Below are 19,981 nucleotides of genomic sequence, written 5' to 3'. Positions count from 1 at the left end.
GACATATTTTTAAAAACTGCATTAGCAAATGATTCTGCTCCCACATCATGAATCATGTCTTCTAATCTATCATCCATTGAGAAATGAACATCCTCCGAACCTCCGTGCACACTTGGCAAGTCTAACAATTCACCATGCCACGTCCATGTTGTATAACTTTTCAAAAATCCATCACACAAAAGATGTTCTCTAATTTCAGAAACAGTCAATATCCTTCCATTTAAACAATTGATACAAGGGCACCTTATCCTTACTCCATTCTTATAACTAACGGCATTATGTTCTGCGAATTGTATGAACTCTTCCACCCCTTTTTCGTAAGTATCACTTATTCGTGGTGTATTAATCCAACTCCGATCCATAGAACTGCTAAACTAAGAACCAATACTTTCAATATGTAATCATGAAAAAGTAAAACAAAAGTGCCGAAGGTCGGACACCTTCGGACTCAGAACAAGTTCGTTCAATATAAAGAATCAATATCAAACTCAAAACGAATACTTTCAAAATATAGGTGATAATAAATAAGAATACACTAACCTCAAATGGATGGGCGGTCATGACAAGCGGTTGCAGCAAGGCGTCGGTGGTCGCAGGCACAACGGCAGGGTCGGCCGGTCGGTGGTCGCTGGAACGATCGAGGGTCGCGCGCAGGGTGTCCATCGCGGTCGCGGGTCGTGGTCGGTCGACGGCAGTCGTGCGGGTTCGCGGTCGTTGGTGCGGGTTCGCAGTTGCGGCGAGTTCGAGGTCGACGGTGCGGGTTCGCGGTTGCGGCGGGTTCGCGGTCGCGCGGGCGGCTTGGTCGCGGTCGCGGGTTCGCGCAGTCGGCGGGCGCGGGGTCGCGATTTCTGTTCGCGGTCGGTCGGCGTCAGGGGCGGCGGTCGCGCGGGGTCGCGATCGTGGGGTCGCGGTCGCGCGGGCGGTGCGGGGTCGCGGTGGAGCTCAGTCGTTAGGGTGTGTCTTGCAGAGGCACGTTTTGTGAGAAAGAAGGCAAGGTTTCTGAATGAATATGGGAGAGTGTGAAAAGAGTCTAAAAATCTGAGTGTTAAAAGAGGTTTTAACGACGGTTCTAGATGAACCGTCATGGAAAAGCAACTTTTAACGACGGTTCTGGGTTGAACCGTCATTGTATCTTCCTGCGCAACTTTTTAACGACGGTTCTGGGTTGAACCGTCGTTAAAAGTCCAAAAAAAATTCGAAAAAATTACAGGATTGCCACCGCCTAGTTTTTAACGATGGTTGTCTCCAAACCGTCTTTGAAGAGTGTCGTTATTGAAGAATTTTGTACTAGTTCAATTGTATTTATTTATATATATATATATATATTTTAAGTATAGATAGAAATTTCTTTCTGCCTTTAAAATCATGATTAATATTTATTTCTTCAGCAAATTAAGGAACAAACTTCAAATTACATTATTAATGAATATTATTTTCATCCATTAAAAGCAATATATTAATATGCAATATCCGATAATGATATATCTGCATTTTCAACCATTTATTATGCATATTCTTGATCATTATTTTCTACCATGTATGAATTTAAGAAGAAGACGACAAGTAAACAATGGACCTCTAATATTGTTTTGCTTAGAAATTGTATTTTTCTTTGGGTACACTCTAAGTAGGGCACGTGCTCTAACCTAAGCACCTAACACACAAATTATGATGTAACCACCAACTTTTCCCCTATATATTAAGATTACTCAATTGCACAACCTTGTCATCTTCACTTGCACAACATGACTTTTGATGCATTCTTTCTGGGAGAACTAGGTGTCGCGGTTCTCATCTTCATCACATTACACTTTTTCATTAGATCAATCACCACAAATTCCACACATCTACCACCAGGCCCAAGAGGATGGCCAATTCTTGGCGTTCTACCACTTTTGGGCACCATGCCTCATGTCACACTCACAAACATGGCCAAGAAATTTGGACCCATCATGTTCCTCAAAATGGGCACTTGTGACACTGTGGTTGCCTCAAGTCCAGATATAGCCCAAGCATTCCTCAAGGCCTTGGACCATAATTTCCTAAACAGGCCCACAATTGCTGGGGCAACCCACTTGGGGTACAATGCACAAGACCTAGTTTTTGCAAACTATGGACCCAAATGGAAGCTCCTTAGGAAGCTAGCCAACCAACACATGCTTGGTGGGAGGGCCCTTCATGATTGGGGTCATGTGAGAGCAAGTGAGGTGAAACACATGCTAAAAGCCATGCAAGAGTGTGGCAAAGAAGGGGAATTAGTAGTTGTGTGTGATTTGTTGAGTTGCACAATTACTAATATGGTGAGCCAAGTGGTACTTAGCAAGAGAATATTTTCAAACAAAGGGTTGGAGGCTAAGGAGTTTAAGGACATGGTGGTGGAATTCATGACAATTTCTGGGGTCAACATTGGTGATTTTGTACCTTGCATTGCTTGGATGGATTTGCAAGGTGTGGTGGGAAAGATGAAAAGGTTGCATAAGAGGTTTGATGTGTTTTTGACCAATATTATTGAGGAGCATGTGAAGTCTTCCCATGAACGTAAGGGGAAGCCAGATTTTCTTGATGTTGTTATGACAAATGGAGAAGATCCTTCTCAAGAGAGGTTGAGTTTCTCCAACATCAAGGCTCTATTATTGGTACATATCTCTTTCTTTTCCTTCTCTAATGCTTTATTTAGTTTTCATTATATATAAATATAAATATAAGTTAAATTATAACAAAAGAACTTTAAATTGAATAAAAAATGAAAACTAACTTTACTTGTTAATTTTGTAAATAACTTCACTTCAAATATATTTTCCATTTAAGATAGAAAATAACATTTTATCACTTTTATAAATTTTAATATAATTAATCTTTCGTCTTGCTAGCAACCATGTGTAGGTTTTTGGTTGAAAGTATGCAAGAATGTTGATTGTGATAAACTTTACATCTCCGATAACTTGTTGAGTGAAAATAATTAAAAAACTTAGGGTAGATTCAATAATTGTAAAAACTAGTCAAACTAAAGTAAGTATATATACTTGTCACATAAATGGTCACAATTCACAAAAAGTTAAATAAATAATCAAAGAGTAGCATATCCTGAAAAGTAAAAAATATTACTGGAATAACAAAAATAGAGATGTAAACCAAAATAAAAAAAAATTAAAATTGACTAGCCGTATTATTTTACAATCAAACGACTAAAATTAATATTTCTGACAAAAAGTTGTAAGTTATATAATATTTTCACTGTTCATTTCTATATTTATATATAAACGATAAATAATAAATGAATAACTTATTAACCACTCATCATATATTCATCTTACTTTATCTTTCATTGCATCGAACCATTTCCCTCCCTCTTTTTTCTGCAAATAAAATATACACTTTAAAAGCTGATAATAGATGCCATGGTTTCCAGAAATAATAGTGTAAATATATATAGTCCAAATGAGGAATTTCTTATAATCGAAATTCCAATGTAATATATGTTCATGGTGTGTTGTTGTTTGCAGATGTGTATAAAAAGAAATTTTCTTAAAACATTGATTTGAATTAATCTTAGAACACTGAACCTCAGATGTACATTTTTCTATGAAGATTTTGGTTCTCATTATGTGTTACTCTTTTTGTTCTTCTGTTGTAATCATAAATGTATGTTTTCCTGTGAAGAATTTGTTCACTGCAGGCACAGACACATCAACTAGCATAATTGAATGGGCACTGGCTGAAATGTTGAAAAACCCTAATATTTTGATTAGGGCACAGAAAGAGATGGATGAAGTAGTAGGAAGGGAAAGAGTAGTTCTTGAATCTGACCTACCCAAATTACCATACCTTCAAGCAATCTGCAAGGAGACATATAGGATGCACCCATCTACACCCCTTAGTGTTCCCAGGGTGGCAACTGAAGCATGCAATGTTAATGGATACTACATCCCCAAGAACACAAGGCTAAATGTGAACATATGGGCCATAGGGAGAGACCCCAATGTGTGGTCAAACCCATTAGAGTTCAATCCAGAGAGGTTTCTTAGAGGGAAGAGTGCAAAAGTTGATCCTAGTGGAGTTGATTTTGAGTTGATTCCCTTTGGAGGTGGAAGAAGGATTTGTGCAGGGGATAGAATGGCGATTGTGGTAATTCAGTACATTTTGGGCAGTTTGGTGCATTCTTTTGACTGGAAGTTACCAAATGGTGAAGACCTAAACATGGATGAGGCCTTTGGACTCACTTTGCAAAAGGCAGTGCCTCTCTCAGCCATGGTTAGCCCTCGTTTGCTCTCACATGCTTATGTTTGATACCATGCAATCTCTTTATATCTACTTATATTTCAGGTCAGACATTCACAACATTTTATAAACTTACAATAAGATCTTATGTTAAGCTTTTGCAGAGGATAAAGAAATAATATTTTGTATCTTTGTTTGCCAAGAGATGAGGTAAGATCCCTAAAAGACATAATAACTTATAGTTGCTTTTCAATACACTACAAAACCTCCCCAATCTGAATCACACAAAGGGATTAGTCTTTAAATATCGTAGCACACACATTGCAACTTCTATATGAAGCTAGCATGCTTCATGCATGAATACGTTTCTGGACGGTTAATCATCAAATAAAGTAAGCAACCAACAAAATCTTTGTATATTAACGGGTCTTTTAATTACTTACATTCATCTAAAGGCTTTATATTATGTTTCATGGCAAAATTAATAGGCTTAACTGCCAAGTATCCACCATCTTTGACAACTTTCAATGTGTATTTTTTTTCATAAAAATACCTTTCTTAAAATGAGAGAACTCAATACCTGAAAAAAACTTTAAAAATCACTCAAATATTTTATTTGAAAACAATTGTGCAAGATTGTTAAGATAGGATATTTCAATGAAATCATTATTAATAAAATTATATGGGAGTCGTTATTATAATTTATGTTACTATAACAAAAAAACTATGGAAAAATCAGAAATATAGTCTATGAATTAAATTTTGGATTTGGGAGTTGGTTACATGTAAGGAAAGTAATAACGCTGTTACCATGTTTGTTCAAATATGATATCTTTAATTAAATATGTAAAATAAGTGTGATTTTTTTTTAAATGTTTGTTTTTCATTGAATAATATAAATAGAAAACATGTTCGAGAAAATAAAGAAAATATTTTTCAATTTTTTTTATTTGGAGATTGGCAAAGATTGACTTTGGTCCTACTTATTTTCTTTCATAACGAAAAATCTGGGTTTACGTAGATCAAAGGGTTAGCTATTTGAAAAAGATTTGTGCCAGCATGGACTGGGCTTTTGAAAAGATGAATGAAAGGAAAGTGGTATGCAGAGGGGGCTGCAACAAATTTCTTCACTGCACCCCATCAGATTCGAAACAAACTCTTTTACCCCTTTTAAAAATGAGATCCAAATTACTTTTACAAGAATATTTTTGAAACATACTTTTCCGTACACATTTTATGAATTTCGGATTTATATGAAAATGATATTTTGAAAGGGTTTTTTGTCCTCCATATTTTTTATTCCAAAAACAAGTTTTGCTTATGGAATCCCTATTCCAGAAATCACCCAAAATTGTCAAGGATAATTTCAGTATTTCGAAGAATGTAGAGGTACATGAAGAAAAATCATGTTGGCCCAATGTGTTTTGCTCTTTCTCTCCCTTATTAATGTTTTGTTTGGATTGGGGAGTGAAAAATTGAGGGTGTGGAAGAATGAAAGTGTGAGGATTTAAGAAGAAAGTGTGAAAAAATTTGTGGATATTTGGATTGGGATATGTTAGAATGGATGTGTGAGAAAAATTGATTGAAGTATGTGAGTGTTGTGATGGTTGTAAGGATATTTTGAATTATTTTAATGGTGTAAATTATAAGATTACAAATTTACCCTTGTATATAAAAAGAAGAAAAATAAAATATTAATTATTTTTTTTGCAAGTTTTAGTTAATTAAAATAATGTGAAATTACAATTATAAATAAAAGAATAAAATAATTTAAAATAAATAAATAAATAAAATTAATAATTTAATTTTTTTTTCATTTTATTAATTTAAATTAATTTTGTAGTTAAATTAATGTATTTAGATAATTTTAATATTATTTATGATTTTTAATTAGTATTATATTATGTTATATATATTAAGTATATATTTTTTATATAAGAATATTAATATTAATGATGGTTATTATTATTATTATGAAAAAGTTAATATTTTCCTAAAAAAAACTATTTTAAAAAGTAAATGGGTATTTAAAATTTGGGTAAGAATTTTTTTGTGTATGTTTAAAATTTAACAATATTATATTATATGAATTAATAACATAAAAAAAATATGCTATAAGACTTAATAACATAAAAAAATATATTTTATATTTGATTTATGATTCTTTATTTAAATTTGTAAGACATAAAATAATGGAAAAAATAGCGGATGTTTATTATATGAAGAAGGTTGTGGTGTAGTGAAGTTTGTTTCAATGATTAATATCATTTATTAATTTTACATTGATTATAGAAAAATAATAAAATATTACTTTTAATATATTTTTATGATTAATATATAGGAATTATACACTAAAATAAAACATAGGATAAACATGAAATAGTCATTTATTGAAAAAAAAACTTAAAGTCATCATATTTAATTCTGAGAGAGATAGAGACATATTCATTTCTTTCTAATTTTGAAATTAAGTCAAAATTAAGAACATAATTATGTTAATTAGATAAAGAAAACATATCCCTAGAATCCTTTATATGGAGACTTTCAAACTTTTTTTCTAAAAGACATATCTTATTTCTTTGTCTGACAATAATTACATCTCTTTCATCGTCAACATCTTCAATGCACCATTAAAATAAAAGTACAATTTAGAATCATGCCACTTCTAATATGTTTTGAAGGAAAAAAAAAAAAATTCAACAATGAATAAAGTTAACATAACATTCTTAAGTTTGCATCAAACCTAATTGAATAAATGTTACCTTGTGCTTAGGTCAACCCCAAAATCGTTTTTCAGCATTTTTTTTTTACTTCAGTTGTTGTTATTCTCAAAACAACAAAATCTTCACTATCACAAATAGGGACAATGAAGACACATATACTCCCACCAGCAAGGGTAAAAGTACAACATTTTTACTAAATATTTATAATTTTAAAATTTTAATACTAAAATGGATTCTTATTAATTAAACCAAAAAAATAATTATGCTAATTTTATTACAAATTTAAATTAAGATTAAAATTAATATATTGTTTATCTTGACATTTATAACACACATCATGCCAAGCAATCTTACCTTATGGCTCAACCAAAATAGTATGCCATCGTCATCATTATCGAGATAGTCTGGACTCACGCTGAGCCAAGTGTTGAGCATTAACGGTATTTTCCCCTAAGTTAGGTTGTCTTACAGTGCAAACACTATGTCTGTTATGAGTTAATTCATCTCACAGGGTGCCTATACTCAGGTAACTATGTATGTTCCGAGTTAGGTCGTCTTACCATGTGCCTTCTTGGGTAACTACATCTTGGTCGAGTTAATTCATCTCACAAAACGCTTATACTTGGGTAACTATGTCTTTTCCGAGTTAGGTCGTCTTACCATGTGCCTGCTTGGATAACTACATTTATTCCAAGTTAATTCATCTCACAGGGTGCCTATACTCGGGTAACTATATTGTATGAATGTATGCACAAATGCTTTGCCATGCAAATTGACTTCACATTTGAGACATAATGTGACTAACATAGTATGATGTGGTTAGCCCACATGAGATTGTAATGTTTGAACATGAAAAAATGTTTTTCCAATCGAGCTGACCTTACACCCTAAACATAGCAGGATTAACATAACACGATCTTGCTAACTTGGGTGAGACGAAATGCACAAAGCAATGAAACTAGCTCTTAACGCAAAGACTAACCTTTTGATGATCGACACCCTTCTTATTGGCTAGCAATCTACCATTTCAACTTAACTTGTACCCTAGTTTGTCTTGACATTTCCAACACCGTTTATTTAATGAGTCAGACAAAGGGTATGACGTCATAAATTTTACAGGGATGATCTAAGCTTGGACTTGGTCGGATGATGAACTTTAACTGCATTTGCCCCCGAGTTGGACTGTCTTACAATGTGATTACTGCATCTGCTCCAGGTTAAATCATCTCACAGAGCGCCTACTCGGATAGTTGCATCTATTCCAAGCTAGGTCGTCTTACCATGTCTTAGTTCGGATGAGCACACCAGTTCCAAGTCAATTCGTCTAATAGGGTGCCTATACTCGGATAACTTTGTCTGTTTCGAGTTAGGTCATCTTACCATGTGCTAAATCGGATAATTCATCTCACAGGGCGCCTATACTCGGATAATTTCGTTCACTGTGAGTTAGGTCGTCTTACCATGTGTCTGCTCGGGTAACTACATCTTGGCCGAGTTAATTCATCTCACAGAACGCCTATACTCGGGTAACTATGTCTTTTTCGAGTTAGGTTGTCTTACCATGTGCCTGCTCGGATAACTACATCTATTCCGAGTTAATTAATCTCACAGGGTGCCTGTACTCGGGTAACTATATTGTATGAATGTATGCACAAATGTTTTGCCATGTAAATTGACTTCACATTTTAGACATAGCGTGACTAACATAGTATGATGTGGTTAACCCACATGAGATTGTAATGTTTGTACATGAAAAAATGTTTTACCAATCAAGCTGACCTTACATCCTGAACATAGCAAGATTAACATAACACACCACGTGCCTGCTCGGATCAAAACCAGATTACAAACACCACACACCCAAGTAGTAACCTTGAACCCCTCAAGAAAGACACTACATTTGGCAAACCACACCAAGAATGTTGATCTTGAAACCTCAAGAACACACAACACTCCTTAGCAAGACAACTACAAAAATACAGTAATCAAGGAAGAAGGGAATAGAATACACCTGGGTATTACCAAGCTTAAAGTTCAGAATTACAACCCAATCCTATTCCACACACTTAAGAATGATCCAAAGCTCTTTCAAATCTTGGAAAAACTGTTTTGATAAACTCTTTCTCTTCCTCCAAGATTAGGAGCGTAAAACCACCTTTATATAGACCAACCAAGTGGTCAAAAGCATTTAATAAAGGAGCCAAGTTAGTTAGGATCATTTAAAACATATTAAAACCGCTTAACAGAATGCTGTTAAGGTTTTCAGGAAAACAATCAATTTTTTTGTCGAAACAATCGATTGATTTGGTTTGACAACTAAGTCAAATAGCTTTCAACCTTTTTTCAGAAACTACTAAGGTAAAACAACCTGTTGTTTCAAGAAACAACCTGTTGAAATTTTGACAACTTTTTAGAAAACACATATTTTCAAAAGGTTAAAGATTCAAATGAACTTGGATCATCTTAAGGAGTGAATTAACAAGTTTCAAACAACTAGACAACATACACACCCAACAACAAGGTCTTCAAGCTTTCCTCTTGGATTTGGAGACATTAAAGCATCTTGTTCAACAATCTCCCCCTATTTGATGAAGACAAATCCCTGGTTTGTTTGTGTTGTTGTTTTTGAACTTGAAAGGTCCTGCAAAATAGAATTTGTGCATATACAAAGCAAGTATACCAACAGGATACCAAGGCACACAAAACCAATTTTCTGCATAAGCCTTTAAGCAGAAAAACCAGCCAAATAGCCATAAAAACCAGTGCCAAAATGAGACTTGTGTCCAGCAGAACTATGGTGAAAAGAGCATGGCAACAACAGAATTTAAACCATGATAAAACCATATAACACCATAGTGTAGTAGCAACAACACAACATATAAAACCACACAATTCTCCCCATATTTGTCTTCACAAATAGAATGAAAGAAGGGATAAAATCAGGATTAAGAAAAACTATAATACCAGTATGTGTAGCAGCACCATTGCAACAACAAACCTGTGATACCACATCAAAATTGCAGCAAAGATCTATGGTGTATCAGAGCTATGACTACAACATAATCAAAGTACCATAGACCCCAAAAATTTCAGCAAGGAGACCACAATTTCTCCCCCTATCTTTTCTTCATCCAGCAATTCAAGTTGGTCAAATGATTGCTCAAGAGGTGGATTTAGTAGAAATATTCTTTCTTCTGTTAAGAGCAAACCTTCCAGACGTTCCAAAGATACATTCACAAATATTCATCAACCCCATGACCACCAATCTGGTTGCCATGCATAAAAAACTTTGAATTTCAAGGAAAACAAAGAATATATCTCTTTATGATCTAATTCAGAGGCACAAAGAATGCATATTTGACTCATAATGGGTTACGAAAGAAAAGAAATAGTTGTAATCATGCATAAGAAATCATAACAACTTTATTCAAATGTGCCAGAGGTAAAACAATCGGTTGTTTTGTGAAAACAATCGGTTGTTTTTCTGAGACAACAAGAAAAATGTTATTTTTCAAAGCAAAACATCTTTCAAAGTCATGGGAAATGTATAATGAAATACATTCATACCTTTGCATTACCTCAAGCATGTTTAGAATCCCATTTGATCTTATGAAGCCAAAAGCATAGGATGAACATATACAACTTACTTTACAAAGGATGAACATATACAAGTTACTAAGCCTCTCATACCACACTGCCTTGGAGCTTGCTTAATACCATACAAGGCCTTTTTCAGCTTGTTTACATGGTTAGGATGTTGATGATCTTCAAAGCCCGGTGGTTGTTCAACATAGACTTCCTCATTGATGATTCCATTGAGGAAAGCACACTTAACAACCATTTGAAACAATTTGAATCCACTGATACAAGCAAAGGCCAACAACAACCTTACAACTTCTAATCTTGCAACCGGAGCAAAGGTTTCACCATAATCTATGTCTTCTTCTTGATTATAACCTTTACCCATGTTCCTTTTAATTACTACAGATTCATCCAACTTGTTTATGAAAACCCATTTGCATCCAATGATGTTCTCCACTGAAAGATCCCTTAGAATTCTCCATTCCTTTGGTAGCTCTTCCTGTTGCATAATTTCAACCGGTTGTTTCGCAGAATTAATCGGTTGTTTTTCTGGACAGGATTCCAACTTCTCCAAGGTGATGTTCTGTTCATCTTCTTCTGCATAAACCTTTGTAGAACCCTGATCACTGTGAATGATTTCATCAAACACCACATGGACAGACTCCTCCACAGTTATAACCCATCAACAACACCAGATTAGACTCTTTATTCTTGAAGTTCCTTTACTTAGGTCATGAATTTTAACTTGTCAAGAATATGAGTAAGGTGTATATGCTCTTGAACCCTAAGCATCACTTTGGTCATTCTTCATCATAGCACCTGTACATGAAAGGTCCTGTAACACAGAGTTGATGCATATACAAAGCAAGTATAGCAACAAGATAACAAGACACACACAAACCAGTTTTCTGCATATACAACATTAGCAGAAAAACTAGAAAAATTGAAGTAATCAAGTGCTTTCAAGTGCAGAGAAGCAACAACATAAAACATTAGTTTTAAAGCTATCTTATACAACCAAATCAAGCATAAACAACTCCCCCTATTTGCTCTCACAAATAGAAAATGAGAAGTGTTGTACAAAGCAGAAATCAGAATGATAATATAGTAGACCAACAGTACAAACAATGTTGACATTTCAAGAAATAGAAAAAGATATAGAGCTTTCAAGAAAACAAGTGGATATAATCTTTTATTATCAGATTCTGAGGCACATTCAATGTATATTTGTCCAAAAGCAAGATTTGAAAAAGAGGAATGGTTTAACCAAGCATATGCAAACTTGGCAGCATTATATAAAGGTGCCAGAGGAAAAACAATCGGCTGTTTCACAGAAACAATCAGTTGTTTTTCTGTGACAGCAAAAAGAACATTTTTCATAACCAAAAATTAGCTTTTAAATTTATGAAAATGCAATATGAAATTTGTTCATACCTTTGCACAAAGAACCTCAATAGACTCACTAAAAAAGAAGACTTTGAGATGTTCATATGGTTACAAGGCACACTTACATAAATTGAGAAATGAAAACACACATACTCTCTTCAAAGTTTCTTTTGATCAACACTATGCATGTGCCAAAGATGTCTCTTAACATTCAAAGAACTCTGCAAGACATATACAATTGAAAAGTGTAGGTACAAAGATTGACTTTGCTCTTGATATACTTCCCTTTAACAGTCATTCATCAAGTCCAAAAATGATTCTTGGCTGCCAAGGATACCTACAAGAAAAGATTAAGAAACAAGATTTGGTCCCCTTATGAATTTGGGTCCAATGATGTTAGTAGGAACCTTAGGAACCTTAGAAACCTTAGGAACCCATTTCAAAATACCTTTAGGAACATAAAACCTTCTTACGCTGCAGAATCTAATAGTGTGGCCCCTTTTCATGCAGTAATGACAAATTTCAACCAGTTGTTTCGATAAAACAACAGGTTGTTTTTCAAAAAATCTTGAAAAGGGTTTTGAAACAGATTTGTTCTTGCTGTTTGGATTAAACCCCAACCCAGCCTTGCCAAAAAACACATTTTTGAGAAGCAAGAACAGTTTCAAGATTGGATTGACCTTTGGAAAACTTGTCCTTGGTTTTTAAAAGACAGTGAACCTTCTTTTGAAGAGATTCACAATTTTCACAAAAGCTAGAATCACACTTGCAAGAAGAGTTTTTGTAAATCATTTCCAAACTTTCAAAATCTGTTTTTGAATGGTTCAACTCTTCTTCCAAAGTCTTGACTCGATTTTCCAACCAGTTGTTTAAACCTTTCAACCGATTGTTCAAAAGGGCCAACCTATTAGCTTCTTCATGAGTCTCATTGAAGGCCTCAAGAAGTTGGCTATAATTTTCAACATTAATGGAAGAACTTGAACTTAAACTGCTTGTGTCACTTTCTTGTCTTGTCATTTGACATAAATTTGCTTCTTCTTCATCACTTGAAGAAGAGCTTGATGAGTCATCATTATAAGCTCTTCTTGATTTTCCTTTCTTCTCATGCTTCTTGAAGTTTTTCCTCTTTTTGTTAGGACATTCAGTTTTAATATCACCCTGTTCACCACATCCAAAGCATGTATATTTGTTAGTGTTAAACTCAGTAGGTTTCTTGTTATCATACCTGTTGAATGAGTCACTTTTGTTGTTTCTCTTCTTTAGGGACTTGCTGACTTTCTTAAACAACAACCTAAATGTTTCCTCTTCACTCTCATCACTTGAGTATTGACAGTTTTTGTTCCCAGCAGCTTGACTTGATCCAAATTCTTCTTTTGTCATAAGACAAACCTCTTTTCTGGATTCTGAAGAGAAAGATTCAACAAAAGATTCTTCTTTGTCCATCAAGGCACTCCTTGGATTCTTGTGATGCTCTTCAAGAGTATTCCACATTTCTTTGCCAGAACTACATTCTGAAACCTTGAGCAATTCATTAGAATCAAGTGCATATACAATGATGTTCATAGCTACACAATCAAGATGTTATCTTTCAGAAGAAACATTTTCAGATATAGTAATGAGATAGCTATTTGTAATAACATTCCAGATTTTTCTATCTATAGATTCAACAAAGAATTTCATTCTAACCTTCCATAATTGATAATTCAGTCCACAAAACAGAGGTGACATGTTAATTGAGGCATCCTCCCCAAAAGGTAGTTTTTCAGCCATAGAAAAAAGATTTAGGATCGAAAACTTGAATAACTTTCAAGAACTTAACTCTTGATGCCAATTGTTAGAATATATGGCCTTAAACGAGAGGGGGGGGGGGGGTTGAATTGTTTAAGAGGGATTTTCGCAAACTTTGAAGGTATAATGAAAATAATTGCTGAATTACAGAGAAAAGAATCAAGGAAACAAATACCCAAAACTGTTTTAAGATGATATTAGAAAAATAATCGGTTGTTTTGTCGAAACAATCGGTTGTTTTTATCAACAGTTTATAAAAACAACTTAAAAACAAAATTTAAAGAGTTAAGGGTAAGAGATAAGCACGCAAGCAATTTATACTGGTTCACTCTTACACCAAGAGCTACATCCAGTCCCCAGAAACCACTAGGTATTCCACTATGCAATCAAAACCAGATTACAAACACCACCCACCAAAGTAGTGACCTTGAACCCCTCAAGAAACACACTACCTTTGGCAAACCACACCAAGAATGTTGATCTTGAAACCTCAAGAACACTTAACACTCCTTGGCAACACAACCACAAAAATACAATAATCAAGGAAGAAGGGAATAAAATACACCTGGGTATTACAAAGCTTAAAGTTCAGAATTACAACCCAATCCTATTCCACACACTTAAGAATGATCCAAAGCTCTTTCAAATCTTGGAAAAACTTTTTTGATAAACTCTTTCTCTTACTCCAAGATTAGGAGCGTAAAACCACCTTTATATAGACCAACCAAGTGGTCAAAAGCATTTAATAAAGGAGCCAAATTAGTTAGGATCATTTAAAACATATTAAAACCGCTTAACAGAATTCTGTTAAGGTTTTCAGGATAACAATCGATTGTTTTGTCGAAACAATCGATTGATTTGGTTTGACAACAAAGTCAACCAAGTCAAACAGCTTTCAACCTTTTTAAAAAACTACTAAGGTAAAACAACCTGTTGAAATTTTGACAGCTTTTTAGAAAACACATATTTTCAAAAGGTTAAAGATTCAAATGAACTTGGATCATCTTAAGGAGTGAATTAACAAGTTTCAAACAACTAGATAACACACACACACCCAACAGCAAGGTCTTTAAGCTTTCCTCTTGGATTTGGAGACATCAAAGCATCTTGTTCAACATAACTAACATGCTTGCATGCCTCTATTAAAACCTATGAAAACTGTAAAAATTTGGAAAAACAAGTGGAGTATTTGCTAAAAACCCTTTCCAATTTCACTAAGGGAAGAGAGAATCTTGATTCTCTCATTGGTTCATAGAATGTTGTTTTCAACAAGAATGGTATTGGTTATAACCCTGGAAATGTAACCAATGTCAAAAAGCTTTCAAGTTTTTTTGTTCCAGCAAAATTAGGTTTCTCAGCTTTTAACAGTGGCAAAAAGGCATCTCATGTTACCTATTTTTACTGCATGAAATCTGGTCATACCTCTAGGTCATGCATTGCTAGAAAACATCTCGTTCCCAAGAACTTAGCAAAATGGCTACCAAAGGAAAGGTTTTAATCTGTGCTAGACCCTATACTGAAAAGGGTACCATTTGTATCATTTTTGCTCTGTTTTGCAGAAAGGCAGCAAGAGAAATCAATGGTACTTGGACAGTGGATGTTCAAAACATATGACTGGTGATCTAACAAAATTTACCAACTTGAAGGTCAAGGCAGAGGGACATGTAACCTATGGGGATAATAACCGTGGAAGAATTCTGGGCAGAGGCACTGTTGGAACTGGGAATTCAACCACTATTGAGAATGTGCTTTATGTAGAAGGACTCAAGCATAGCCTTCTCAGTATCAGCCAACTATGTGACAAAGGATACAAGGTGAACTTCAAGTCAAATGGCTGCACAATCTCAAATAACTCCTCTGGTAAGGTGTTGTTTACTGGTAAGAGAGTGAATAACATATATCTCTTGGATATTATGGAAACTGATTCTTCAAATGAGTGTTTACTATCTAGAAGTGATGAGTCTTGGTTGTGGCACAAGAGGTTAGCTCACATACACACTAATCACTTAAATAAATGGAAGTCTAAAGATCTTATTTCTGGTTTACCTAACATTAAATTTCAGGATAACAAAATCTGTGATGCTTGTGTGAAAGGTAAACAAATTGTTTTTACTAAAAATCCATTGGATGTATTGCATATGGACTTATTTGGAACCTCTAGAGTTGCTAGCTTGGCTGGAAATTTGTATGCTTTGGTTGTTGTGGATGACTACTCTAGATTTACATGAACTCTTTTTCTTGCACATAAAAATGATGCTTACAATGCTTTTAAGAAATTAGAAAAGGTTTTACAGAATGAAAATGGTTGTTGTATAAAATCAATTCGAAGTGATCATGGGGGTGAGTTTCAGAATGCTAGATTTGAAAGATTTTGTGAAAAACATGGGATATCACATAACTTTTCAACACTAGGACTCCCTAACAAAACGATGTAGTTGAGAGGAAAAAAAATCATTAGAGGAACTAGCTAGAACTATGTCAAATGAATCTAAGCTTCTTAAGTATTTTTGGGCATATACTGCAGCTTATGTGTTAAACAGAACCTTAATGTGTTAGACCCATTCTTAAGAAAACACCGTATGAATTGTATAAGGGCAGGAAACCTAGTGTGAGTCACCTTAGGGTGTTTGGGTGTAAATGCTTTGTATTGAATAATGGCAAAGAGAATCGGGTAAGTTTGATGCTAAATATGATGAAGGTATTCACATTGGTTATGCTTTGAATGGTCATGCATATAGAGTCATCAATAAAAGATTGCTCATAGTAGAAGAATCAATGCATGTTGTATTTGATGAAGCTGATCATAACATATCTAAAACTGCTGCAGATGACCTTGAATGTGATGAATTTAAATCTATTTTAAATCAAAATGAATCGATTCATATTGATACTGCTGACTCACATGCTATCCAAGAACCTACTGTTTCTGCAGGTTTGCCAAAAGAATGGAAAACCCCAAGAGATCTAACCCTTGATAATGTCATTGGGAACATTGAGAAGGGAGTATCAACTAGGAATTCTCTGAATAACTTCTGTGAGACAATGGCCTTTGTGTCTCAAGTGGAGCCCAAAAATCTGAATGAAGCCCTCAAGGACAGTAACTGGATTTTGGCCATGCAAGAGGAACTGAATCAATTTGCTCTGAATGAGGTATGGACTCTTGTTCCTAGAATACCTGAGATGAATATCATTGGAACAAAATGGGTATTCAGAAACAAGATGGATGAGCATGGGGTGATTACCAGAAATAAGGATAGACTAGTGGCTAAAGGGTATAATCAAGAAGAGGGAATAAACTATGATGAAACATATGCACCAGTGGTTCGGCTAGAAGCTGTTAGATTGCTACTTGCCTTCTCCTGCATCAAAAGATTCAAGCTATTCCAAATGGATGTGAAAAGTGCCTTCTTGAATGGTTATATAAATGAAGAGGTATTTGTTTCACAACCACCGGGATTTGAAGACCATCAACATCCAGGACATGTGTTCAAACCAAGAAAGCTCTCTATGGGCTCAAGCAAGCTCCTAGGCAATGGTATGAGAGGCTAAGTGATTTCCTTACCTCACAAGGCTATGACAGAGGCACATCAGATAAGACCTTGTTCATTAAGAAAAAAGGGGATGACACAATTCTTGTTCAAGTCTATGTGGATGATATTATATTCGGATCAAACAATGGAGAATTGTGTGAAACTTTTGTGGAAATCATGAAGAGTGAGTTTGAAATATCAATGATGGGTAAGTTGAACTATTTTCTAGGCTTGCAGGTCAAACAACTCAAGGAAGGCATATCCTTGAATCAAGCCAAGTATTGCAAGGATCTGCTGAGAAAATTTGAAATGGACAAGTGCAAACCAATTAGCACACCCTTCTCAACTAGCTGTCACTTGGATCATGATGAAGCTGGAATTCCCGTTGATGAAACTAAATACAGAGGACTCATAGGATCCCTACTGTATCTCACTTCCAGCAGACCTGACATAATGTTTGCAGTGTGCATGTGTGCTCGGTTTCAATCTGCTCCTAAAGAATCACACTTCAATGCTGCCAAAAGGATTCTGAAATATTTGCAAGGAACTAAAGAAGTTGGCTTGTGGTATCCAGGTAGCATTTCATTAAGTTTGACTAGCTATTCTGATTTAGACTTTGCAGGTTGGAAAATTGATAGGAAGAGCACCAGTGGTACCTGTCACTTGCTTGGATCAAGCTTGATCTCATGGCAATGCAAAAAACAGGCATGTGTTGCTCTTTCCACTGCTGAAGCAGAGTACATTGCAACAGGGAGTTGCTGTGCTCAAACTATATGGCTAAGACAACAATTGAATGACTTTGATATCTTACTTAACCATATACCTTTGCTGTGTGATAACACAAGTGCCATCAACTTAACCAAAAATCCTGTCATGCATTCAAGAACCAAACACATTGAAATTAGGCATCACTTTCTAAGGGAACACATATCAAATGGAACATGTGAGATTAAGTTCATTGGTACAGATTTACAAATTGCAGATTTGTTTACAAACTATTGGCTAAAGATAGGTTTAATTTTCTGCTTAATGAATTGGTAATTATAAATGTCAATTGTGCCTCGCAGTGAAAAATTAAACCTGTTTATTTGTAATTGAATGTGTTTATTTTTGGTACTGATATGCTTTGATGACTAGGAAAGAGAAAGTTTAATCTTTGACTGATTGAATGACTTAGTGGGTATTAACCACTGTACCTTTGACGGTTTTGGTCATGGTTATGTAACCGATTTGATGCATTGGCTGCTCAATTAAGGTGTGACATGTGTGCATCGTGACCCCAAATATTTGCTGCACCTTTTCAAAGATTCTCTGCACATTTTCAGAGAATAAAATCCTCGTGCATATCTGTTCTTAACTGTTCCATCAACCCATTCTTTTTTCAATATAAATCTGTGTGAAATTGCTACCCACATTGGCTGCCCATACTCGTTGCTCATCATTTAAATCAAAAGAACAATCTGGTTCAACCATGACTTCCTCTTTAAGACAGAAAAAGAAAAACTAGGATAGACAAAGCAACTTTCAAGGAGCTCTAGAAAGTTGGTTTGTAGGAGATGGAGAAGGAATCAATGCCTACATTCACGAGATGAGTAGGAAACAGATTAACATACCCAAGGTGCTAGATTTCTCCTGGCTGAAATATGAAAAACTGGCTGAAACCAGGTATGCACCGAAGCATCAGAAACTGAAAAAGCTGCTGGAATTGACTGGTAACGTATATCCTGACTTGGTTAAGGTGTTTTACACAAATTTGACTCTGGATGGAAAGAACATTGTATCCTATGTGAAAGGCATCAAGATGAAGGTTACAAGTGAAGTTTGGAATTCAGTGGCTGGTATCAAATATTCTAGTCTAAAGGTTGGAAAAGGGAACACAAGTGGAATTCAGGAGTTCAACAAAATCCAATATTACAGAAGCTGTGTAAGAAATCCTGCCCAGAGTATAAACAAATTACATGCAGGTAATCTGAACCTAACTCCACGCCTAGTTGCCTACATCATTGCATGACAGCTCATCCCTAGAGGTACAAATCATGTTGTCCTACATGAATAGGATTTAATCCTTTTATACTACATCATGAATTTGATCAAGGTTAACTGGGTGTATATCATCACTGAGCATATGCTGAAATCCAAAAGATTAACTGATTATCGCTTTCATTATGCTATTCTTGTTTCAAAATTAATTGACTATTTTGGCATTGACACCTCTAATGAGCGAAATGAAACCATCAAAGCTGTAAGTGAGATTGATAACTCAACTCTCACAAAAATGGGGTTTCATAAAGTGGAGGACTGCTGGGTGTTTCTCAAAGGCAAAAATCCTCAAGAAGAACATGGAGCCTCAAATCTCAACAATGAAGATGGAGATGAGGTTGTTCCCATGGAAGATGACACTGTTCAAGTTGCAGAACACTCATGCTACGTTATCCATCAGTCCTGCAGGCAAGAGCCATCTGCTGATCATGCTGGAAGTCAAAGGATGAGTTCTCCATCAGTAGAAATCAGAGGAGATTCACCTGCTCCCCAATCAATGCATGAAGAAGTTGCTACAACTCATCAAAATGCTATTGTTGCCTATCAAACTCCTAAATATAGAGGTGAACCCTTATCCATGTTTGAGAGGCAGATTCTGTATCGCCTTGATGCCATGACAGCAGAACAAAGGGCCTACTTTGAGACAACTCAATCAAGGTTTCAACATCTTGATGATCAAATTGAAGGAGTTTAGTTGCAGCTTGCAGAATTATA

At 35.2% G+C, this 19,981-nt stretch overlaps 1 protein-coding gene across 1 annotated transcript; it reads left to right on the top strand.

The window, feature by feature from the left end:
• Positions 1–1,731: 1,731 nt before the first annotated feature.
• Positions 1,732–4,375, top strand: LOC137833021 (flavonoid 3',5'-hydroxylase 1). Its single transcript, XM_068641416.2, has 2 exons — positions 1,732–2,636; positions 3,661–4,375. The coding sequence occupies exons 1-2, from the start codon at positions 1,746–1,748 to the stop codon at positions 4,285–4,287; spliced, it is 1,518 nt and encodes a 505-aa protein (XP_068497517.2). The 5' UTR covers positions 1,732–1,745; the 3' UTR covers positions 4,288–4,375.
• The last annotated feature ends 15,606 nt before the right edge of the window (positions 4,376–19,981 follow it).

This window comes from Phaseolus vulgaris, chromosome 6 (genome assembly GCF_051622355.1).
Source record: "Phaseolus vulgaris cultivar YP4 chromosome 6, ASM5162235v1, whole genome shotgun sequence".
In the NCBI taxonomy this organism is placed as follows: Eukaryota; Viridiplantae; Streptophyta; class Magnoliopsida; order Fabales; family Fabaceae; genus Phaseolus; species Phaseolus vulgaris.
This window is presented reverse-complemented; position numbering and strand designations above follow the sequence as displayed.